This window comes from Aquarana catesbeiana, linkage group LG07 (genome assembly GCF_042186555.1).
Source record: "Aquarana catesbeiana isolate 2022-GZ linkage group LG07, ASM4218655v1, whole genome shotgun sequence".
Classification (NCBI taxonomy): Eukaryota; Metazoa; Chordata; class Amphibia; order Anura; family Ranidae; genus Aquarana; species Aquarana catesbeiana.
This window is the reverse complement of record NC_133330.1, coordinates 162,641,571-162,666,730: the sequence shown is the minus strand read 5'-3', so window position 1 is coordinate 162,666,730 and position 25,160 is coordinate 162,641,571. Positions and strand designations below refer to the sequence as shown.

Sequence of the window (25,160 nt, the reverse complement as noted above, 5' to 3'; positions counted from 1 at the left end):
ACTACTCACTTCCTACGAGCTATCGCTGGGCACCCAGGGCACGTGCAGGGTCAGAGCCCTGACGCTGAAAATGCCCAAATTTTTTTTACTTCCTCTGGTGTTTCGGAAAGCGGCATCTGTCCCCGCCCCTGCCTGTCAGACATGTAGCACTGAGCCAAGAGAAGTGCCTTGAAACTGTTACTACTCGGCTCTGTGCTACGCGGGTCTGGAGACTGCGGTAAAAAAAAAAAAAGTCTGCACACACACTTAACAGAGCAATGCTGGCTGCGCCGATGTGAAGGGAAAGGGGGGGGGAGGGGGGCAACCAGGTTGTACAGAGGTGACAAATAGGAAGGAGAGCAAATTGTGCAGATGTAAAAGCTGTGGGAGGTAAAGGGAGGTTGTTGTGCAGAGAGGCAGCTCTGGGGAGGTTGGGGTGTTGTGCATAGGTGAGAGCTGTGGGGGTTGGCAGGTTGCGTAGAGGTGCCAGGGGGTGTGCAGGTGAAAGACTGGGGGGGTTGAAGAGGTGATAGCTGTGGATTTGGGTGATCTGGAGATGGGGGTTCAGAAGTGAAATGTGGAAGGGGCAGCGATAAGATCTAGTTAGAGGTGACGTTATGGATGGGAGGGTGCCGTGGTGAGTTGTTGACAGGGGATACAATGTGAGTTGTGGACAGGGGTGCAGAGTTAAGCTCTGGGTAGGGGTATGGAGGTGAGCTGTGGACAAGGAAAGAAGAGGTGAGCTGTGGACAGTGGAAGAAGAGGAGTACTATGGATGGAGGAAGAAGAAGAGGTGAAGAGGTGTACTGAGGTGTACTGGGAAAAAAAGCCCTGGCCAGCAGGGAGGTTATATTAATAAAACAAACTGATAATGTGAAGGCACCTTTTGCAGGCAGTCATTTCAATGCAGTTTATTGTCCAATAAGTTCTTCAAAATTACTATAAAAATGTTACCTCCATTCCTTCAAAAGGTGGTGGATCCTTTGGTTTGCCATTCTTCTTTTCCTTCTTTTCTGCTACAGAAGAAACATTTCCAAAAAGTCACAAATGGTAAAATCAAAGCAGGATTATGACAAAGAATATATTGTAAGATCATAAAGATAAACCATCTATTAAAAAAAAAAAAGAGGGGAAAAAAAAACAAACAAAAAAAAAAAAAACCACACATACTCCCTAAGGCTAGGTTCACACCTGTGTGGGTGCTGCTGCTGCGGGACCCGCACAAATACAGTGAGCCGCAACCATCCACACAGAGAATTGCTGAACCCGTAGCCGTGTGCCATTAATCGCAATGGCACGCTGCCCGCACTGAAAATCACAACCGTACTGGGAACCGAGGTTCCGGTGCGGGCTGCAATTTCAAAATATGTGCAGGGACTTCTTTCCTGCATGTCACGGAGGAAAGGCAGCCCATTCAAATGAATGGGCTCTCTTTTCTGTGTAAACCACGGCCCTCGCGGTCGCAGAGGTGTGAACCTAGCTGAAGTGAACATTGCTTAAAAATATAATAACAACAGTTGATAACGTATCCATCAATGTGAAATGCAAATGTTAATATGATCACAATAAATATTTTTACAAAAGAACATATGTATAGTCCTATAAAAACTATAATAGGAATAAGCCCTATGTGTACATTGTATAAAAAGTTCTATACATATCCAGGCTGCTAGTAATTTGGTCGGATTCTAAAATATACAGAAGAAAAAAAACAACTATGCACTGTAATTGATCTGTTTGGGAAGAGTACAATACACTAGAGGTCTAATAAACTCATGTCTCCATAAAGAGAACCTGCGCAATGCTATCACATACGGGGCTTTTTTTAATGTAATTATTTATTTGTAAAGCCCCACACATGTCCACACAAAGACGCACAATAATCAAAAGCAGACAATTGTATACTGGGGGGGGTTCCAGAAGCAGCGCAGTGAGACTGGATGTGCACGTCCAAAGTCTGCAACTAGTTAAAGACTTTAACTTCAGTTTTCCACAATGCACCACAGTTTACCATGTGACCTATGTAGCAAAAGGCTGGCAATACATGAAAAGCTACCCAGATGTTTCTCACCTTTACTAGTTAACCCATCTCTGCGATTCTGAAGATAGTAAAGTAACTGTTCTACTTCTGGTAGTTTGGTCGGATGGATGAGTTTACATTCCTCAACCACTTTCCGTGCCAGAGAGGAAATATCAGTATTGGCATTGAGACTTTTCAGACGAATGCTAAATAAATAAAAAAGCAAAAAAAAGGCAAATTCTATTAATTATAACATACTTTATATACAACTGTTCCCTTAGCTAAACAAATTGTCAGTGTCTTCAGACTTTCAGGTTGAATGACACCCAGTGTCATCCAACCACTTTCTGTGAATGCAGGATGTCATGGTCTATGATATCAGTACTGTTCTCTACGTCAATAAGCAGAGCCCAGCCACAGAGATGAGGACCCATGCATTTCATGTGACCATAAATAAATCTGGAAAAGGTAAGTGTATATACAGAAAAAAAAAACAACAATAAAAAAAAAAGCCGAACAATCATGCTGAGGAGGCCTTCAGGAGTGAAGGTAGGATGAGGGGGGCATTTAAGCGCCCTTTTCAGGCGGACCCGATCAGACCCTTCAGTCTCCACTATGGAGTGGCAGGTGTCAATGGACATGCATCCGTTGACACTCGCCGACATCCGATCCTGTCCGCTAAAAACAGACAGCTGGGGATACGTCCCAATCCGTCTGGCGGATCAGATCAAATGGCAGTCGGGTGTGAACTGACAGGAGGTCCATTTACACCTGACTGCCCATAGAAGAGAGTGGGCTATGTTTGTTCCCACTCTGCATAAGCGGAGCGGACCAGACACCGGCCTGCTCAGCGGGGATTAGTGGACAGATTCCACACTGAGCAAGCAGATTCCAATGGAAGAGGCCTAAGCATTTGCAACTTTTGGAACATACTGTATGTGCATTCACCTTTGTATACTGTAAAATCCTTTCCCGTCCATCCAGGGAGCTCTTAAGTTTGGAATCTAGGCCTTCATTTCTCTGCCTGAGACTTGAGAGGCTCTCAAGGTTCACAGAAATTGATTTTTCAGTAAAACAATAATGATGCTAGCAAGTACATTTTATAAACTCTCCAAAAGACAGGTTTTGATCAGGAATCATCCGGTTTTCATTACAGGAGTAATTACTTTAAGGCCTCTTGCACACAGACGTAATAATTTCCTTTCTTTTTGACAGAGAGATCCTAACTAAAATGTTTTGTAAAGACCTTGCATAAATGTGCATAAACATGCAAATTCATATAAGAACTAGCAAACTATCCGAGTGTGCTTATACATGCGTAAAATGCTTCATACTCTTCTACTTGGCAATATACACGCATATGTGTGTAAATTACTGCACTCAAACATAAAACTTTGTATTTTTATTTTCAGCTCTGTACTCATCACTGTATTATTGATCTTTACGCAGCTGTGTGCACTGTTCCATAGACAGCAATGCACCTGTGGAACCAGGCAATATGCACCCTATTTCATTAATTATGTTATGATGTCTTTACCTCTTTAACACCTGCATCAGTTTCTACTGCCTTCTGAAAAGCAATTTGTGGTGTATTGCCAGAGGATGCTGTGACAGACCTAGCCGGGAGAGAGACTTTTGGAGGGGACCGTATGCTAGCCTCTTGCCGATCAATCGGGGGCCCTTGCATTTGGGGGAACGGTGCTCTTTGTGAACTGTATGCCTGGGGACCCGTGAGGTGGTATTACTGTGGATTCGGGTCCTGGTCCCCCAGGACACACAGACTCTGGGGACCCTGGATTTGCCATATTGGAATAGTGGCTGATTCATAATGCTGGGACAGATACTGTTAGGAGATGCTGATGTAAATTTCAACACCTGTCTGTCTATTGTCTGCTAAAATGTGTATTGTAAATAAGTCTACTATGGGATCTAAGAGTCATTAGATCCCCATTGTTATTTGTGTTAATTAACTCTGCTATTGTGTGAAGAAGAGTCTATGTTGATTGTGATAATGTTGATTGGATTTTCTGAACTACAAGACGGCCAGTCTGGCCTAACGGTCATGTCTGAGTCATCTAGGCTGTCAAAAGGGATTAGTTAATTAGCTCATGTTAATTAGGTTACAGCTGTATTGTTAGAGTAATATGAGCAGGAGGTCTGCACCTCCACTTTTAGTGTATAAAAGCCTATATTTTGCAATAAAAGATTCCTGTTTGAACTTACATACAGCCTGCCTGGAGTTTGTTCTGAGCTATCACAACTGGACTAGAACGGCAAAGAGCTGTAGTTCTAGTCCCGGAGCATCGGATGACCGAACCATCAGACGTTGCAATCTGATTCAATAGCTGCAGAGGAGTGTCGGGAGAGTGGAACCGAGCGAGCAAAGGGGCTCGTTACATTGGTTGGCAGCCGTGGGATTTGCTCTCCAGTTACTGGGACACTCCAAACCAGCCTGCAGGAGAGCCACACTGAAAGACTTACTTGAGAGCCGTGGAGGGAATGGTGGGATCGTGCTTCCTTGCCGTGAACACATCCAAACCATCACCCGGATCCAAGGTAGCAGGATAGCAGGAGAGGGGAGATACCAGCCACCATGGATGAGGAATTCAGAAGGAGGTTGCGAGAGGAGATACAGTACAGAGGACCAGTATCAGAGCAGATCCTGCTAGGATGGTTTGATTCTATCCGATGTGAACTCTGGAAGGAAGCGCTAGCCCGTGAGCAGCGTCACCAGGGAAAAGTTCTCCCCTCCATCCATGTAAGGTACTGGTCACAGTATGAAGTGCGAATGCTGTTTTTGGGGGAACAGCCGAACCAGGAGTGGACAGCCGAGTTAAGCAGGCTGATCCGGGCAGAAATGCGGTTGGACGAGAGCTACAGAGCCCTCCAGTGGTATGTAGCCCAAGTGTGCCCATGGACAGCGGATGACAGCCCCACGGAAGGCTTTGACTACGATGGCCTGGGATTGTTATAATGGAGGCTGTCCAGGGACCCTGACTTTGGAAGTGATCGGGAGTGGCGTTTGGAGGAAATAATGGAGCACAGAGAGCGGAGACTGAATGTCTCAGAAGTGCACTGGGCACTTGAAGATTTGGAGTTTCTGGCCATTCAGGAATGGGAGTTGGAGATCGCCTACAAACAGCTGTTAGACTCTGCTCAGTAGCAGGGTGGTGCTCCCTTTGCCTGGGACTATCATGAAATACCAGTTGACAACTCTGAAATCCTGGCTGAAGAGTTGACAATGTGGCAGAGTAACGGTGTGCTTTGCCAACCTGCCCCCGCAGCTATGGAGGCGGAGGTCTTATGGCGGATGCAGCAAGTGCTGACTGACCTTGATGAACCTGTTTCTGCATTGGATGATCTTGGATGGAGGAATGTGCCTGTCCAGCAGAATGCCAGAGAATCGGCAGTGGAAAATCTGAAGACTGCCGTCCCCAAACCTGAATTGCTGACAACAGGGCAGAGCTCTGCTAACCTCTGCCCAGCACTGATAGCATCTTCTGGGTTCCACGGAGAGGAGATGGTGAACCTTTATCCCCAGACACCAGTTGCAGAGACAGGGGATTTGATAGACTTTTCTGCTGAGGAAGAACAACCTGGTGTGCCTCCAACAGAAGAAGAGCTGTTATTAGGGCCAAACTTCACTATGCTCTGCCCAGCACCAACAGAAGTATCTGTGAAGTTACAAGGAACTTCCCCAGCTGAATCGCTGGCAACCGGACAGAGGGTCCAAGATCTCTGCCCTACACCTGCGGCGGTTCCGGAGGCTCAGGGTGAGAAGGAGGTGGTCACTTCCCAGCAGCAGATCAGGATACAGGGGGAGAAAGGAGAGGAGGTGTTCGTCGTCCCTCCCCAAAAGTTAGCCGAAGCAGATGGTGTGGGGTTTCCAGCAGAAGGGCTGGCAACAGGGCCGAGTACTGCTGGACTTTGCCCTCAACTAACAGAGCATGGATGTCCTGTGAAGGTGGATGGGATTTCAGTCTCCACCTGTATACCCCAGGGATGCTGGGCAGTCGGCCCAGTTCCCCAACAGCATGACGGAGTGAGCCCAGACACCCTGTCTTCTCTCCAGCAGCAGAAAGGACTCCAGGGAGAAGGGCCAGTCCAGGCCTCTCCCCAGCGGCAGATATGTTCTCTGAGAGAGGCAGAGGTTGGCTGGGTGAGTAATGCTTTGTTTGGAACAATTTGTTTGGGGTACTGTGTGGGTACAGGCATTAGAGGACTGGAACTACTGACTAACTTCGGAGTCAACCCGTCTGGGGTCTCCTTCTGTGTAAGTCTCCTGCCAAAAGGGGAGAAATGTGACAGACCTAGCTGGGAGAGAGACTTTTGGAGGGGACTGTATGCTAGCCTCTTGCCGATCGATCGGGGGCCCTTGCATTTGGGGGAACGGTGCTCTTTGTGAGCTGTATGCCTGGGGACCCTTGAGGTGGTATTACTGTGGATTCGGGTCCTGGTCCCCCAGGACACACAGACTCTGGGGACCCTGGATTTGCCATATTGGAATAGTGGCTGATTCATAATGCAGGGACAGATACTGTTTGGAGATGCTGATGTAAATTTCAACACCTGTCTGTCTTTTGTCTGCTAAAATGTGTATTGTAAATAAGTCTACTATGGGATCTAAGAGTCATTAGATCCCCATTGTTATTTGTGTTAATTAACTCTGCTATTGTGTAAAGAAGAGTCTATGTTGATTGTGATAATGTTGATTGGATTTTCTGAACTACAAGACGGCCAGTCTGGCCTAACGGTCATGTCTGAGTCATCTAGGCTGTCAAAAGGGATTAGTTAATTAGCTCATGTTAATTAGGTTAATTAGGTTACAGCTGTATTGTTAGAGTAATATGAGCAGGAGGTCTGCACCTCCACTTTTAGTGTATAAAAGCCTGTATTTTGCAATAAAAGAGATTCCTGTTTGAACTTACATACAGCCTGCCTGGTGTTTGTTCTGAGCTATCACAACTGGACTAGAACGGCACAGAGCTGTAGTTCTAGTCCTGGAGCATCGGATGACCGAACCATCAGACGTTGCCATCTGATTCAATAGCTGCAGAGGAGTGTCGGGAGAGTGGAACCGAGCGAGCAAAGGGGCTCGTTACAGATGCCTTCTAGGTGATCTGGTGGCGATCCTGCACCTCCTGAATGGGTTCCTCCTCACCCCATTTTTCTTTCCAGTCGAACTGGGATTTTGTACAGAAAAGTCATGCTGCAACTGCTAGCCAATCACTTCTGGTATGACACCACTGACATCAATGGGCATGTTTGACAGGCACAGCTTTACTTCACAGCCGGGGCAGGTGTACAGTTCCCAATGGCTGCATGTTATGTTATTGGTTTGTGGTCAGTAAAGCCACAGCTCAACCACCTGTGTTATAATCCATTGGTTGCCAGTATGAAAGAGGCTTATAGTTAGTCAGGTTGAAAAAAGACACAAGTCCATCTAGTTCAACCAATAAAATAAAAATCATACAATCTCATATACACAATCCTATACCCACAGTTGATCCAGAGGAAGGCGAAAAACCCCAGCAAAGCATGAGCCAATTTGCTACAGCAGGGAAAAAATTCCTTCCTGATCCGAGAGGCAATCGGATAATACCTGGATCAACTTTACCTATAAATGTTAGTATCCAGTTATATTATGTACATTTGGGAAAAGATCAAGGCCTTTTTTAAAGTAATCATCTTATCAGGACATTACCAGCACAACGAAAAAAGAAGGTAGATTTAATTGTAACTTACATTTTTTGACACTCCTTCCGCTCACCAAGCATGGGGTCACCCAACTCCCCGAGAATAGTAGCCTCCACTTCATAATGGACAATAAGAGCTTTTTCACTTGGATGGACATCAATGTTTCCTGCTTTTACTTTTCTATAAAATAACACATTGTAAAAATAATGATAAAGAAATCCTTGGGGCAAAAAACAGAAAGCATGCTTAGACGCTGCAATGAATACTGATGGTCTTTACAGAAACATCACAACATCACTACATCACACGCGCACACACACACACACACACATCTTAACCTCAGAACTGGACATCAGAATTTGTGGGAAGGCCAAGGAACATTTTTATAGATCTGCATCAAAATGGAATGAATACATTATGACAATGGTTTATGGATGGGACAGAGTGCTCTTTAGGCCCCTTTCACAATGGGGCGGTTTGCTGACGCTATTGCGCTAATAATAGCACCTGCAAACCGACCCGAAACAGCCGCTGCTGTCTCTGCAGTGTGAAAGCCCTGAGGGTTTTCACACTGGAGCGGTGCGCTAGCAGGATGGGAAAAAAAGTCCTGCTAGCAGTATCTTCAGAGCGGTGTACACACCGCTCCTGCCCATTGAAATCAATGGGATAGAGCGGCTATACCCTTATAAGGGTTTTTAACCCTCTCTCGGCCGAATAACGAAGGTAAAGCACCGCTACCGCCGACGCCGCCCCAGTGTGAAAGGGGCCTAATGGTGCTCTGAATTGCAATTTGTCAGTGTTTAGGCCCCTTTCACACTGAGGCTCTTCTAAACTGCCAGTAAAACACTGAGCGCTTTTGAAGAGCTTTTCAGGCGCTTTTGAAAAGCTTTCCATTCATTTCAATGAAGAGGGGTGTTTTTTCACCGCCCTGCCAGCGCACTGCCCTAGTGTGAAAGCATTAATTGAATTGAATGGGAATAGGTTTTCGTGAGCTTTTCAGGCGCTGATATTAGCGTGAAAGCACCTTAAAAGCGCCTCAGTGTGAAAGGGGTCTAACACTACTTTCACACTGGGGTGGGCGGGCGTCGGCGGTAAAGCGGCGCTATTTTTAGCTCCGCTATCCAGCCGCTAGCGGGGCGGTTTTAACCCCTGCTAGTGACTGAAAAAGGGTTAAGACCGCCCCCAAAGCGCCGCTGTAAAGCGCCTCAGCGTGAAAGTAGCCTAAGAGCCCTTTCACACTGGGGCGGTTTGCAGGCGCTATTGCGCTAATAATAGCGCCTGCAAACCGACCCGAAAGTGCCGCTGCTTGGGCTTTCACACTGGAGCGATGCGCTGGCAGGACGGTAAAAAAAGTCCTGCCAGCAGCATCTTCGGAGCGGTGAAGGAGTGGAGTGTATACTGCTCCTTTACCTCTCCTGCCCATTGAAATCAATGGGACGGCGCGGCTATACCGCCGGCAAAGCGCCTCTGCAGAGGCGCTTTGCAGTGGTATTGAACCCTTTCTCTGCCGCTAGCGGGGGGGTAAAACGGCCCTGCTAGCGGCCGCATACCGACGGTAAAACGCCGCTAATAATAGCGGCGTTTTACCGCCAACGCCGCCCCCGCCCCAGTGTGAAAGGGCTCTAAGGGTAAGACGCCTTTCACACTGAAGCGTTTTTCAGGCGCTTTGGGGCTAAAAATAGCGCCTGCAAAGCTCCTGAAAAACGGCTCTCCTGCAGTCTCAATGTGAAAGCCCGAATGCTTTCACACTGAGGTGATGCGCTGGCAGGACGTTAAAAAAACTCTTACAAGCAGCATCTTTGGAGTGGTGAAGGAGCGGTGTATACACCGCTCCTGCTCATTGAAATGAATGGGCAGCGCCGCCGAACCGCTGCTGCAGCGGCGCTTTGCGGGTCGTTTTAATCCTTTTTTCGGCCGCTAGCGGGGGTTAAAAGCGGTCTGCTAGCGGCTGAAAACCCCCCGCAAAAACGACAGTAAAGCGCCGCTAAAAATAGCAACGCTTTACCGCCGATGCCCCAGTGTGAAAGGGGCCTAAAACAAATTTAAATACCCAAGTACAGTTTTGCAATTTTGACATGTGTTAGTAAAATTGTACATATCATCAACTACTTTGTGCATCTGGGTGGATGACATTGCATTTTTTTAGGACAAACTGGTCTCTCTTTTGGTGATAAATGGTAATGGATATCTCCTGCTTTATTATCAAAGGAAAACTGGACCAAAACAGTAAAAAAAAAAAAAAAAAAAAAAAAAATTTTCAATGTAGCTGTAAATTTATTGCTATTACCGTAACCTTCCACAAAAGAACAACCCAAATTAAATTCTCCTGGTCCTGACGATCACAGCGATACCATGTGTGTATGTTAACTGTTGTTTGCACCCGTAGTACAGCCCAAAAACAAATAGTGCCCATTTTGCTTTATTTTTTTTTTTTTTTGAATCCTACCTAAAACACACTGACACTAAATTTTTTTGAAAAAATACTGGACTCTGACCAAATCACTAACCTTGGCACTGACCAAGATTAAACCTTGATCTAGGTTTTTTTTGTATTTTTTCATTTTTTTTTACACACACACACACACACACACACACACACACACACACACACTTCTTTCTACAAGGAGAGAGAGATACTAAGTATCTCTGTTCTCTTTTCACAAAAAAAGAAAACACTGGGGCAAGCTTCAGAGTGACTGGTCACTGTGATAGCCAATCAGAGACTATCACATTGATCAGGTGACCTAGAATCAAGAGTTCCGGGTCCCGAGTGTTAGTATGGGGCTCGGGGCTCTCTGGGACAGCACAAGGGGAGATACACAAATATGCAGCACCGCAGAAAAAAGCCCAGTTCAGTGAGGCTGCATATTTGTGTACGGTTGGCATGAAGGGGTTAATCTATTATCTGTAATAAATATCAGCCTGCTTTAACAAGATGGGCACCCTAAAAAATATCTTGCTTTGGAAGATCTGGGGAAAGATCTATACTACTATTAGGTTTGGTAAAGCCATTTAGTTCTCCATTAGAAGAGATTTACCCCCACTTTCTGACCTGCTGACAACAGTTTTCACCAGAGAGGAGATGAAGGAAAATCTGCAAGAGGGCAAAGGATAATCAAGTGATCATTTATAGCAATATGGCACTTTTTCTTAAGGGGTAGATGTTACAAAAATCATACAGCACTTTCACAAAAAATAAATAAAAAATCCTTATTTACCAATAGCACATCATTTCTTGAAGACCTATCCCTAGAAGCTTTTTCCCCTCAAAATATCCCTCATTATTTAGCTTTAAATCAATTAATGATTCATTTGCATTTTTATTTCCTTATTGTAATTTGAATTGGAAATCTGTATTTTTTTTTAACACAAATCCATTTTTTATAAACAAATAAATGTGACATGATAAAAAAAAAAAAAAAAAATAGAAGGGATCTGTGGTCCTCTGGACAAAATCATGTGACATCATAATTAATAAATGCTTTTTTTTAAATGATTTTGACATGACAACATCCTAGGAATGTCCAAAGGAACATTTCAAGATCTGTTATTCTTATAAGAGACATAACATTTTACCAGAACAGTGAGAAACATTGGTTTGATAATTACAAATTAAATTGGAATAAAATTATACACATATCAGAGCAGGTCTGCAGCCTGCCAACCAACAAAGATGTGGACAACATCAAAGCACCCTGATGAGTATTCAAGTAGTTGCTATGAGACAACCTGCTGACAAGCACAAGCATTTGTAAAAGTTCACTTCCTTCGTACAAGATTCTCACACGGGGCAGCATATGTCAGTATCTGTCAACAACAAGACCTGTTTAGGTCTTGATTAATGGCCACTGTGAAAAACTTTTGTGCTGCGATTGTGAACAATATTTGCCTTCTTTCTAGTTCCTGAAGGTGGCTACTGATTATATATTGTACATAAATAATTGTAATGTACATAAATAATTCCCAAAGCAGAAAACTTGGGCGGGCCAGCAGAGTCCGTGTAGTTTGCCAGAGAAGCGGAGTGGATTCATCGCCAACTCGGTACCTGTATAATTTCAGTGCCACCAGGGTGGGACAAGCAGTAAGTGTTGGTCATCTGCCTGACGAACTGGGTGGCTCCAAAACATTGCCCTATGTGTACCATGTGACCACGAGAATAAAGCTTTGGACCCTTTTTGAGGAATCTTTGGTGGGCTGGCGACATTTCTTCACTTGGATTGTCTGCGCTTCCCAGCCTGTAGTCATTGCAGCACCCATTATTACCAAATAGCCATTTTCAGGAACGTGTGTGTGTGTGTGTGTGTGTGTAATATTGCATATGAAGCAATATGTAAAAGGGACATTCTTCCAACTGACCCCAAATGTAAGAAGTCATACCCCCCCTACTGCTTTTTAAGCTGTGCTGTACGTTATATAATCATGACTGCTGCACTCCATAAGCTGTGTGTTACATTTCACAGCTCTGACCACTGCACTTTGTAAGCTGTGCTATACACAAACAGTGGCTTGAAAAAGTATTCACACCCCTTGAAATTTTCCATATTTTGTCATTTTACAACCAAAAACGTAAATGTATTTTATTGGGATTTTATGTAATAGACCAACACAAAGTGGCACATAATTGTTAAGTGGAAGGAAAAGGATAAAATGTTTTAAAAATGTTTTACAAATAAATATGTGAAAAGTGTGACATGCCTTTGTATCAGCCCCCCCCCCCCCCCCCCCCCAAGTCAATATTTTGTAGAACCAACTTTCACTGCAATTGCAGCTGCAAGTCTTCTTGGGGATGTCTCTACCAGCTTTGTACATATAGAGGTACATATTTGCAGATTCTTCTTAGCAAAATAGCTCAAGCTCTGTCAGATTGGATGGAGAGCATCTGTGAACAGCAATTTTCAAGTCTTGCATCTTGCCACAGATTCTCAATTGGATTTAAGTCTGGACATTGACTGGGCCATTCCAACAGGAATATGCTTTGATCTAAAACATTCCATTGTAGCTCTGGTTGTATGTTTAGGGCCGTTTTCCTGCTGGAAGGTGAACCCGCCAGGTTTGTGGAGTGTACAACTAATAGCTGTCCTGTGGACAGATTCTCCCACCTGAGCTGTGGACCAGAGTTACCATGGGCCTCTTGGATGCTACTCCGATTAATGCTCTCCTTGCCTGGCCTGTGAGTTTAGGTGGATGGCCATGTTTTGGTAGGTTTTCAGTTGTGCCATACTCTTTCCATATTTGGATGATGGAATGAACAGTGCTTTGTGAGATGTTCAAAGCTTGGGATATTTTTTTAACCTATCCCTGCTGTAAACTTCTCCACAACTTTATCCCTGACCTGTCTGGTGTGTTCCTTGACCTTCATGATGTGGTTTGTTCACTAAGGTTCTCTAACAAACCTGTGAAGGCTTTACAGAACAGCTGTATTTATACTGAGATTCACTTGCACACAGGTGGACTCTACAGTGCCTTGCAAAAGTATTCGCCCCCCACCTTGGCTTTTTACCTATTTTGTTACATTGCAGCCTTTAGTTCAATGTTTTTTTAATCTGAATTATATGTGATGGATCAGAACACAATAGTCTAAGTTGGTGAAGTAAAATTAGAAAAATATATACAGTATCTCACAAAAGTGAGTACACCCCTCACATTTATGTAAATATTTTATTATATATCTTCTATCATCTAGTGAAATTACACTTTGCTACAATGTAAAGTAGTGAGTGCAGCTTGTATAACAGTGTAAATTTGCTGTCCCCTCAAAATAACTCAACACAAAGCCATTAATGTCTAAACCGCTGGCAACAAAAGTGAGTACACCTCTAAGTAAAAATGTACAGATTGGGCCCAATGTGTCAATATTTTGTGTGGCCACCATTATTTTCCAGCACTGCCTTAACCCTCTTGGGCATGGAGTTCACCAGAGCTTCACAGGTTGCCACTGGAGTCCTCTTCCACTCCTCCATTATGACATCACAGAGCTGGTGGATGTTAGAGATCTTGCGCTCCTCCACCTTCCATTTGAGGATGCCCCACAGATGCTCAATAGGGTTCAGGTCTGGAGACATGCTCGGCCAGTCCATCACCTTTACCTTCAGCTTCTTTAGCAAGGCAGTGGTCGTCTTGGAGGTGTGTTTAGGGTCGTTATGTTGGAATACTGCCCTGCAGCCCAATCTCTGAAGGGAGGGGATCATGCTCTGCTTCAGTATGTCACAGTACCTGTTGCCATTGATGGTTCCCTCAATGAACTGTAGCTCCCCAGTGCCGGCAGCACTCATGCAGCCCCAGAGCATGACACTTCCACCACCATGCTTGAATGTAGGCAAGACACATTTGTCTTTGTACTTCTCACCTGGTTGTCGCCACATACGATTGACACCATCTCAACCAAATAAGTTTATCTTGGTCTTATCAGACCACAGGACATGGTTCCAGTAATCCATGTCCTTAGTCTGCTTGTCTTTAGCAAACTCTTTGAGGGCTTTTTTTGCATCATCTTTATAAGAAGCTTGCTTCTGGGATGACAGCCATGCAGACCAATTTGATGCAGTGTGCGGCGAATGGTCTGAGCACCGACAGGCTAATCCCCCCCCCCCCCTTCAACCTCTGCAGCAATGCTGGCAGCACTCATACGTCTATTTCCCAAAGACATCCTCTGGATATGACGCTGAGCATTCAACTTCTTTGGTCGACCATGGCGAGGCCTGTTCTGAGTGGAACCTGTCCTGTTAAAGCGCTGTATGGTCTTGACCACTGTGCTGCAGCTTAGTTTCAGGGTCTTGGCAATCTTCTTATAGCCTAGGCCATCTTTATGTAGAGCAACAATTCATTTTTTCAGATCTTCAGAGAGTTCTTTGCCATGGGGTGCCATGTTAAACTTCCAGTGACCAGTATGAAAGAGTGAGAGCGATAACAGCAAATTTAAACACCTGCTCCCTATTCACACCTGAGACCTTGTAACACTAACAAGTCACATGACACAGGGGAGGGAAAATGGCTAAGTGGGCCCAATTTGGACATTTTCACTTAGGGGTGTACTCACTTTTGTTGCCAGTGGTTTAGACATTAATGGCTGTCTGTTGAGTTATTTTGAGGGGACAGCAAATTTACACTGTTATACAAGCTGTACACTCACCACTTTACATTGTAGCAAAGTGTCATTTCTTCAGTGTTGTCACATGAAAAGTTAGAATATATTATTTACAAAAATGTGAGGGGTGTACTCACTTTTGTGAGATACTGTACATAAAACTATTTTTCAGAAATAAAAAACGGATAATTGGCATGTTCGTATGTATTCACCCCCTTTGTTATGAAGTCCATAAAAATCTCTGGTGCAACCAATTACTTTCAGTCACATAATTAGTGAAATGATGTCCACCTGTGTGCACAAAGTGTCACATGATCTGTCATTACATATACACACCTTTTTGAAAGGCCTCAGAGGCTGCAACACCTAATCAAGAGGCACCACTAACCAAACACTGCCATAAAGACCAAGGAACTCTCCAAACAAGTAAGGGACATAGTTGTTGAGAAGTACAAGTCAGGGTTAGGTTATAAAAAAAAATATCCAAATCTCTGATGATCCCTAGATATCTGATGACCATCAAATCTATCATAACCAAATGGAAAGAACATGGCACAACAGCAAACGGGAAATATAAATAGCGTAAAAATTACCGTAAGCTAAAGCAGGGCTCAAAATTTCAAGTCCTGAGCTACTAGCCAGGTCTCAAGGGTTACTCGCCACCAGTTGCCCCTCCCAACCCCTACCCTGCCCTGCTCCTAAACACGCCCTCATAAATTATCTCATAAAATGACACTTAAATGTTTTATGCACAATTAAGTTACAAAAATAAATATTAAAAACAACTTTATTAATGCCCCTCAGCACAGCCTCACCTATGCCCACTGCCCACTACTGCAGCCTCACCTGGGCAGAGGAAGAGAGAGGGCGGCCGGATCATGACTCGAGGAAGAGGAGAGCAGCGGGATCACAGAACGCGGATAGCACGGTGTTACAGCATACATTACAATTGTCTCAGCTCTGCTCACCGTCACACACAGCCCCGTCTCCACCTGACCCGGAACTTGTGTCAGACAGAATGCATCCCAGCATTGGACCCGCGTTCTGTCTATCACAGGCACTGGTCAGGAGGAGACGGGGCTCTGTGTGACGACGAGCAGAGCGGAGGCAATTGTAATGTAAGCTGTAACTGCGTGGTGATCCCACAGCCCTCCTCTTCCTCCATGCTCTCTTCCCCCAGAGCAACAGCAGGGAGAACGGCTCCCGATCAACCCACGCCCACCAGCTCCTCGACAGCCCTCATTTTCCACAAAATGCGAGTGGAAAATTTGAGGGCTGAGCTAAAGTACACAATAAATCTGAGTGTCGGTAACCCTGCTGTCCTGGAAACTTTACATCAGGGGTAGTGAATTAAAATTCAAGGAGGTCCAATAACTAAAAAAAATTTCTGCCCGAGGTCCGAATCACAAGTCTGTACCATGAAAGATTGTATGCGTCTTCTTTTCTTTTTTTGGCACAAGCCACACTCTCTGGCGCTTTTCTTACTGCTTCCTCCACATACTCTGGTAATACTCTGTAAATGTAACTGTCCCCAATAGTGTTCCCCCTAATATCAGGTGTCCCCATCACAGAGCCACCTTGCATCAGGTGTCCCCATCACAGAGCCACCTTGCATCAGGTGTCCCCATCACAGAGCCACCTTGCATCAGGTGTCCCCATCACAGAGCCACCTTGCATCAGGTGTCCCCATCACAGAGCCACCTTGCATCAGGTGTCCCCATCACAGAGCCACCTTACATCAGGTGTCCCCATCACAGAGCCACCTTACATCAGGTGTCCCCATCACACTTCTGGTCTGATGAGACCAAGATAAAAACTTATATGGTTCAGATAGTGTCAAGCGTGTGTGGCAGGAACCAGGTGAGGAGTACAAAGAAAAGTGTGTCTTGCCTATAGTCAAGCATGGTGGTGAGAGTGTCATGGTCTGGGGCTGCATGAGTGCTGCCGGCACCGGGGAGCTACAGTTCATTGAGGGACCATCAATGCCAACATGTACTGTGACATACTGAAGCAGAGCATTATCCCCTCCCTTCGGAGATTGGGCTGCAGGGCAGTATTCCAACATGATAACGACCCCAAACACACCTCCAAGAAGACCACTGTCTTGCTAAAGAAGCTGAGGGTAAAGGTGATGGACTGGCCAAGCATGGACTGGCCAGACCTAAACCCTATTGAGTATCTGTGGGGCATCCTCAAACGAAAGGTCTCTGACATCCACCAGCTCTGTAATGTCGTCATGGAGAAGTGGAAGAGGACTCCAGAGGCAACCTGTGAAGCTCTGGTGAACTCCATCCCCAAGAAGGTTAAGGCAGTGCTGGAAAATAATGGTGGCCACACAAAATATTGACACTTTGGGCCCAATTTGGACATTTTCACTTAGGAGTTTACTCACTATAGTTGCCAGCGGTTTAGACATTAATGGCTGTGTGTTGAACTATTTTGAGGGGACAGCAAATTTACACTGTTATACAAGCTGAACACTCACTACTTCATATTGTAGCAAAAGTGCCATTTCTTCAGTGTTGTCACATGAAAAGAGATAATAAATTATTTACAAAAATGTGAGGGGTGTACTCACTTTGGTGTGATACTGTAGGTATAAAAAATATTTCCAAATCCTATCATTTAAAAAGTTTAAAGGGCTCATATATAATACTCAATACATTATTTTTTTTATTACAAACTACAAAGACCACTTATATATTTGCCACTATATTACTGTAGTCTTTAGGTTTGGGATGATGGCACCCTACGTCTTTTGCCCAGTGTCACTCTGCCTCTCTCCTTTCTCTTTTTTAAAACCACTAAATAATTGAGATGAGCGTCCCAGATGCAACTGTGCAAAAGCTTGCCTTGACATTTACAGTTTCCTTGTTTTCCATTAAAAAAAAAGACAAAACGGAAGGGGAGCCCACTGTACTGCTTGGATAGCTGCTGTCATGTGACACATTACCTGCATACTCTTCTGCGGAGACTCTCCTGGAGAATTGAACAAATACCTCTTCCTGATGTAATCTGTGGATCCCTAAAAGGGGGATCTTTTTAAAAGATCTGGGGAAGGTTTTTCCTTTTGGAAAATGCATCCCTGGCTGAGTAGATGTTTGTTTTTGAACATCATGCTGTGGCTGAATGTTGGAAAAAAAGGCCTCCAAATATGGAATAAATGAGATCTATCAGGATCGTAGCTTCTGCCAAAATTTTGATGCAGTTATGGGAAGAGGATGAAGGGTAGGGAACAGAAATGCAGGTACACTTGTTTTGTTCCTTTTTCCTGGTAGTTGCTACATCTCAGCATTAAAGTGGTTGTAAACCTCAGACATGGAATATGAACAAAGCATATCCCTCTATACTGTGCACTTGTGTCATTCCAGAGCACTAAGTGTGATTTCTGTCTGCTGCTCCATTCCTCTGCTATCTGCATGAGTCAGTTCTAACAAGCTTTCCTGAAACCAAGTGAAAAAAAAAGATGACGGGGTAGCTACAACACACAGCCTGTGATTGACGGGCTCAGCTCTGTTCCTGTGTGCTGTATAAAAAAGGGGGGGGGGTGTTCCTTCCCTCCAATCAGCTCTTAAAACTCTCCTCCCTAAGTTCTGCATAGTGCAACTTCAGGTCTCCACACCCCGTTTCCTGACAGCTCAGACAAGCTTTTTAAATTCTGGACTTCGAACATATGCAGAGAAAAGAATATTGCAGATAAGACAGGTATAGATTATGTAGGAGGATTTGTTTCATCTATGTGTATCACCTGAGGCCAGTCACTTTACTGGGTATATGGAAGGGTTTACAACCACTTTAATTCTATGCATTAAGATAAAAAGCATTGTGTGTGTAGCACCCTCCCCAGCACCCCCTAATTACTTACCTGAGCCCATCTCCATCCAGCGAGGTCCACAAGTGCCTAGGCTGTCTGGGACTCTCCTTCCTGATTGGCTGAGACGCAGCAGCGGCACCATTGGCCCCTGCTGCTGTCAGTCAGTTAGCCAATTGGGAGAGAGAGGGGGTGGGGCTGAATGGCAGCTCCGTGTCTGAATGGACACAGGGAGCTGCAGCTCAGCTCGGGTGCCCCCATAGCAAGCTGCTAGCTGTGGGGGCACTCATCAGGAGGGAGGGGCCAAGAGCAGCAAAGAGGGACCCAAGAAGAGGAGGATCTGGGCTGCTGTGTGCAAAACTACTTCACAGAGCAGGTATCACGTTTTTTTTTTTATAACAAACGAGACTTTACAATCACTTTAAAGCTCTTTCTACAAATATATATTTAGTTCTTCTTTGCCCATCCTTTTTGTTTAGGTATCGCAAATTGGGTTTTCCCCCCTTTCATGTAGCTTCATGCATGCATATTATATATATATATATATATATATATATATATATATATATATATATATATATATATATATATACACACATATACACACATATACATACATACACATACATATACACACACACACAAATATATATTTTATTACTTTTACTGTTTCATAGTACAAATTAACCCCATATATATTAATGTTTATCTTCAGCTATTAGTTTTTGTACTATAAAGGGCTATTTTTAACTTCATCATGACAGGTGATGCAATAAGCATGCTGCTACTACTACTAGATGTTTTCATGAGAGCAGGCGCAGGGAGCTTGTATCAAGCTACCTGCCTATGATGAGGAGTCTGTCATGCATAATGCTATATTAGAAACCTGTCTGAAAATCTGCAAAAAATAATGCTTTACGTCTTTTTTTATATCCTAAAAAAAATAGGGACCTGAGTCTGATGATATGAACTAGATTTAACCTCTTAAATACACTATATTGTCAAAAGTATTGGGACACCTGCCTTTACACGCACGTGAACTTTAATGGCATCCCAGTCTTAGTCCGTAGGGTTCAATATTGAGTTGGCACACCCTTTGCAGCTATAACAGATTCAACTCTTCTGGGAAGGCTGTCCACAAGGTTTAGGAGTGTGTCTATGGGAATGTTTGACCATTCTTCCAGAAGAGCATTTGTGAGGTCAGGCACTGATATTGGACAAGAAGGCCTGGCTTGTAGTCTCCACTCGAATTCATCTCAAAAGGTATTCTATTGGGTTGAGGTCAGGACTCCGTGCAGGCCAGTCAGGTTCCTCCCCCTTAAACTCGCTCATCCATGTCTTTCTGGACCTTGCTTTGTGCACTGGTGCGCAGTCACGTTGCAACAGAAAGGGGTCATATCTAAACTGTTCCCACAAAGTTGGGATAATGAAATTGTCCAAGATGTCTTGGTGTGCTGACCCCTTAAGAGTTCTCTTTAATGGAACTAAAGGGCCAAGCCTAACCCCTGAAAAACAACCCCACACCACTAAATGATTTGGATCAGTGCACAAAGCAAGGTTCATAAAGACATGGATTAGCGAGTTTGGGGTTGAGGAACTTTACTGGCCTGTACAGAGTCCTGACTTCAACCCGATAGAACACCTTGGGATGAATTAGCGTGGAGACTGTAAGCAAGGCCTTCTCATCCACATCAGTGCCTGACCTCACAAATGCGCTTCTGGAAGAATGGTCAAACATTCCCATAGACACACTCCTAAACCATGTGGACAGCTTTCCCAGAAGAGATGAAGATGTTATAGCTGCAAAGGGTGGGCCAATTCAATATTGAACCCCCTACGAATTCCATTAAAGTTCATGTGTGTGTAAAGGCAGGGCGTCCCAATAATCTCGACAATATAGCGTATATATCTTCTGTTATGAAAATTCTGTTACGTGTTTTTGTTTTGTTTGTTTTTTTCAAATTTTACATATTAACTAAATTGCACACCATGCTTTTTTTTTTTTTTTTTTTTTATTGCAAGCCTGTGAGTTCTTGTAGCAAGAATCACAGGACACAGCCGCTGGTCCAAATCTGACATTTACATGGGTGTATGACCCTGAACCATAAAGATGTCACATTGGGAACAGTGGCTGTGTGGTAAGGATGAGCTCAGGCGTGTTCACAACGCCACATTCCTGCGCCTGCCAGGAAGCTGACACTCCGCTGCACTAATCACAGGTAGTGACACATTTCTCGACCCGCGCAGCCACAGATCAGGAAATGTCTCACTGCCTGTGATTATTGCTGAGGAGTGTCAGCTTCCTGGCGGGCGCATGGCGCTGCAAACACGCCTGAGCTCATCCATAGTAGCTGCTGCGTCCCAACTGACAGCAATAGGTGATGCACAGCCCTTACATGGGCATACACTGTTCCGTATGAGTGAGGACTAATTCCTAAATGGGGACTTTATATGTAAACACAGTGCCAAACCGTGAGACAATCATTTAGAGTGCAGCTGCAGGCGAGGCCCCGTTTATCTGAATAGGTCGCATTTGGTGGTATTAGAGCTGATTGAACACGACAGGGGAAGTAATCTTTGCTGTGGCATGTACCCAACCCGGAGCGGCTGCATGGTATGTTTTAGGTCTGTTTTTACTGCCCCCCTCCCCCAAATATCCACATAAATGAGTGGGTTGGCCTAATAATGCAAAAATACAGAAGACATTGAGATGTGAGGAGGTGTAAATGCACCCTTGGTGGATATACCCTGCAAAATGCCCATACCAAAGAAAGATGCCATCTTCTACTGGCTAAACACAGGTGTGCACTGGCAAGGTGTGAGGCAGCAGCCATAGTAGTACAGCTCACACTGCGATCACTAGAAGTATGTCTAACACACATGACTATATGGACCGTGTAATAGAAGACACTGGGCCCTCAGAACGCGATCCTTAGTCATACAATCACAGCTCACCTCTTCAGATATCGGGCGTCCTCTGGCTGCATCTCTGTACCAGCTGGAGGTCGGTGGAGCCGCCCAGGGATACGAGATGATGACCGAGAACCGACAATGGTTTGCATCTATTGTTGCCAAGGGAGAAGGAGCTGCGCAGACTGCCAGGGTCGCCGGAGTGACGTTCAGTCACGCGATCGAATGCAGTCAGCTGACGAGGAAGTGAAGGAGGTGGGCGAGCAGGAGGCAGGGATCTCTTCTCTAATGGAATCATGGAACACCGGCTCCTTCTACACACAGTGTGCTGACCAACGGCGCGCCTGCTTTTCTTCCTCCATACGTTTGTTAAGTGTAGGGAAGAACTGCAACAATTCTTGCAATGGTTATATGCTTTACTAAGATCTGTTATGATTGAATGTAGAAACCCATAGGGGAGAAGGTGAGGGCCACCCTGAAAAAAAAAATTTCACCAAAAATCCTAAAAAAAAAAAAAAATTAAAATTAAACTTACCTGAACCCTTGTTCTTCCTAATCTGCCTGTTCCTATTCCGCGGAGTGTTCTGCTCCTAGCTGAGCGGTCCCGTTGCCTTTTGGGAACTGTGTGTGTTCCCAGAAAATCAAGGGGCCATTCACAGGTCGCCGCGCCGCTCGCACGTGCGCAGTAGCCAACTGGCAGTGAAGCCGCAAGGCTCCACTGCCTGTTACCCTTACCTAGGATGGCGGTGCCATGACCCGGGAGCCGAGGGACGGGGCGGCCGACATCGCAGGCACCCAGGACAGGTAAGTCTACTTATTTAAAGTCAGCAGCTACAGTGTTTGTAGCTGCTGACTTTAAAATTATTTTTTAGCTTGCTGGAATCCCGCTTTAAATACAGGGCACTTATACACCTTCCTGCCCAGACCAGCTGTCAGCACTCTCACATTTTCAATGACAATTGCGCGGTCATGCAACGCTGTACCCAAACAAAATATTTATAATTTTTTTCCCCCCCACAAATAGAGCTTTCTTTTGGTGGTATTTGATCACTTTGTGGTTTTTATTTTTTGCTCTACAAATAAAAAAAAGTAATGAAAATTTTGAAAAAAAAAAAAGTTTTTCTTCGTTCCTGTTACAAAACGTTATAAATAAGTTTGTTTTCTCCTTCACGGGTGGGCGCTGATGAGGCTGCACTGACGAGGCAGTACTGATTGGCACTGATGAGGTGGCACTTATATGCAGCACTGATGGGCACTCTCATAGGTGACACTGATAGGCAGCACTGATCAGAGGCGCTGGCAGGCATCACTGATGGGCACAGAGTGCCATCCCTAATGGGCAATGATTGCCATCCCTGGTGGTTTCTTGTGGGTTTACCTGATGGTGGGCGTCTTTTCTGGCCATGGATGGGCATCCTTGGGGGGGCTGCACTAATAATCACTGCAGACTGCTCCCACCCCCCCTTCAGGAGATCAGCAGATCGGCTCTCCTCTACTTGCACCTGTCATCATGAGTAGAGGAAAAGCCGATACACAGCTTTTCCTATTTACACTGTGATCAGCTGTGATTGGACACCTCTGTCAGAGGCTCTTTACCTAGATCGGAGATGCGGTGTGCCAGACTGACACACCACACAACCGATAGCTGGGCGCACAATCGCGACTTATCCTGCTGGATGTCATATGATGCCTAGTCAGGATAACTGAACCACTTTCCAGCCGTCATTTTGCTATAGGCCGGGCGGGAAGTGGTTAACCAATTGCCTACTGGGCACTTTAACCCCCTTCCTGCCCAGGCCAATTTTCAGCTTTCACACTTTGAATGATAATTACTCAGTCATGCAACACTATGCCCAAACTAATTTTTTTCATTTTTTTTTGAGACAGATAGAGCTTTCTTTTGGTGGTATTTAATCACCAGTGGATTTCTTATTTTTTAGTAAACAAACTAAAAAAAACAGAAAGTGTTGGAAAAAAAGACATATTTCTTAGTTTCGTTTATAAAACTGTGTAAAAAGTAATTTTCATCCTCAACTCATGCGCTGATGAGGCTGCACTGATGAGGAGGCACTGATAGGCGGCACAGATTTGCAGCACTGTTGGGGCTGCACTGATAATCAGGACACTATAGGGCTGCACAGCTTACTGGCCAGAAAAAAAAAGGTTTTACTATCCAAAGTTAAAACAACAAGGGCAGAAGATTTAATAGATGAAAAAATGACTGAAGGTCCGCTTTCAGTTTAGTTTTGAGATTAAAGCTAAAACCTAAATTGGTTGCCACACACTGCTCCAGATTTGATAAGTTCCCCTCATTGTGTATTATGGATGGTTATAGAATTCAGGATGAGTGGGTGTAATATGTACAGTTGTGTTTAAAAGTTTGTATACACTTGGAGAATTGGTAATATACAGTATGTATCATTTTTTTAACCACTTCAGCCCCGGAAGGATTTACCCCCTTCCTGACCAGAGCACTTTTTACAATTTGGCACTGCGTCGCTTTAACTGCTAATTGCGCGGCCATGCAATGCTGTACCCAAACAAAATTTGCGTCCTTTTCTTCCCACAAATGTCAATAAGCGTATATTTATTGGTTTGCGCAAAAGTTATAGCGCCTACAAACTAGGGTACATTTTCTGGAATTTACACAGCTTTTAGTTTATGACTGCCTATCTCATTTCTTGAGGTTCTAAAATGGCAGGGCAGTTCAAACCTCCCCCCAAATGACCCCATTTTGGAAAGTAGACACCCCAAGGAAATTGCTGAGAGGCATGTTGAGCCCATTTAATATTAATTTTTTTTGTTCCAAGTGACAGCGCTGGAGTCACGGCTTTATGTATCGTGGGAGCAAATGCTGTTGCTGTCAAGATAAATAACTCCGCTCTGCAGCTGAATGGCGTACCTGAAAACAAAAAAATGGTTAACAATAAAACACAGTAAACAGTAAAGAATTGGGAAGGTGAGGTGGAGCACCGTCTGGAAACAGAAGGGCTCTGACGATCTCTTCCTGGAATTTAAGGAAGGATCCAGTCCGTCCTGAAGCTCTGTATAGCACACGAGCGTTCAGCAAAGCCAATTGAAATAAGTATACAGACACTTTTTTATACCAGCGTCTGGCCTTACTGGCAACTAGGTATGGCGCCAACAACTGGTCATTGAGGTCCACCCCTCCCATATTGAGATTATATTCGTGGATACAGAGGGGTTTCTCCACAACACCAGTCGCCGTAGTAATTTGGACCGTCGTGTCTGCATGAAGGGAGGTAAGAACGAAAACATTCTTATTATCCCTCTACTTTATAGCGAGCAAATTATTACACTGCAAGCAGGCTCTCTCCCCCAGCCTAAGACGGGAATCTACAAACCGCTGGGGAAAGCCCCGGCGATTAGGTCCCATGGTGCCACATGCTCCAATTTGATGATCAAAAAGGTGACTAAAAAGTGGCACACGCTCATTATGAAATACTTACCTTAGAACGATGCCCTGGATCGATGCCAGCACACTGCTGACAGGGCTGACATGTTTTTTCCGGGCCCGCAGGCTCTGGCTGTGATTGGCCGGAGCCACAATTATGTCACTCCCATGCATGCACGCTGAGATGCCAGTCACAGCCGTTCCTTTAGTGCGCATGTCCAGATGACGTTGGCACCAGATAAGT

At 44.7% G+C, this 25,160-nt stretch overlaps 1 protein-coding gene across 2 annotated transcripts in view; it reads right to left on the bottom strand.

Annotated features, from left to right (window-relative positions):
• The window catches only part of KIFAP3 (kinesin associated protein 3), a 158,254-nt gene extending 136,497 nt beyond the window's left edge, over positions 1-21,757 (bottom strand). The window contains exons 1-4 of one of the 2 annotated variants that reach the window (XM_073592825.1): positions 21,547-21,757; positions 7,745-7,876; positions 2,051-2,205; positions 934-995 (exon numbers count right to left, since the gene is read on the bottom strand). In XM_073592825.1, the coding sequence (XP_073448926.1) occupies positions 934-995; positions 2,051-2,205; positions 7,745-7,876; positions 21,547-21,653 (456 nt within the window). In that variant the 5' untranslated portion in view covers positions 21,654-21,757. The remainder of the gene's footprint in view (positions 1-933; positions 996-2,050; positions 2,206-7,744; positions 7,877-21,546) is intronic. The other variant, XM_073592826.1, reaches the window with a different exon arrangement.
• Between the last annotated feature and the right edge of the window lie 3,403 nt (positions 21,758-25,160).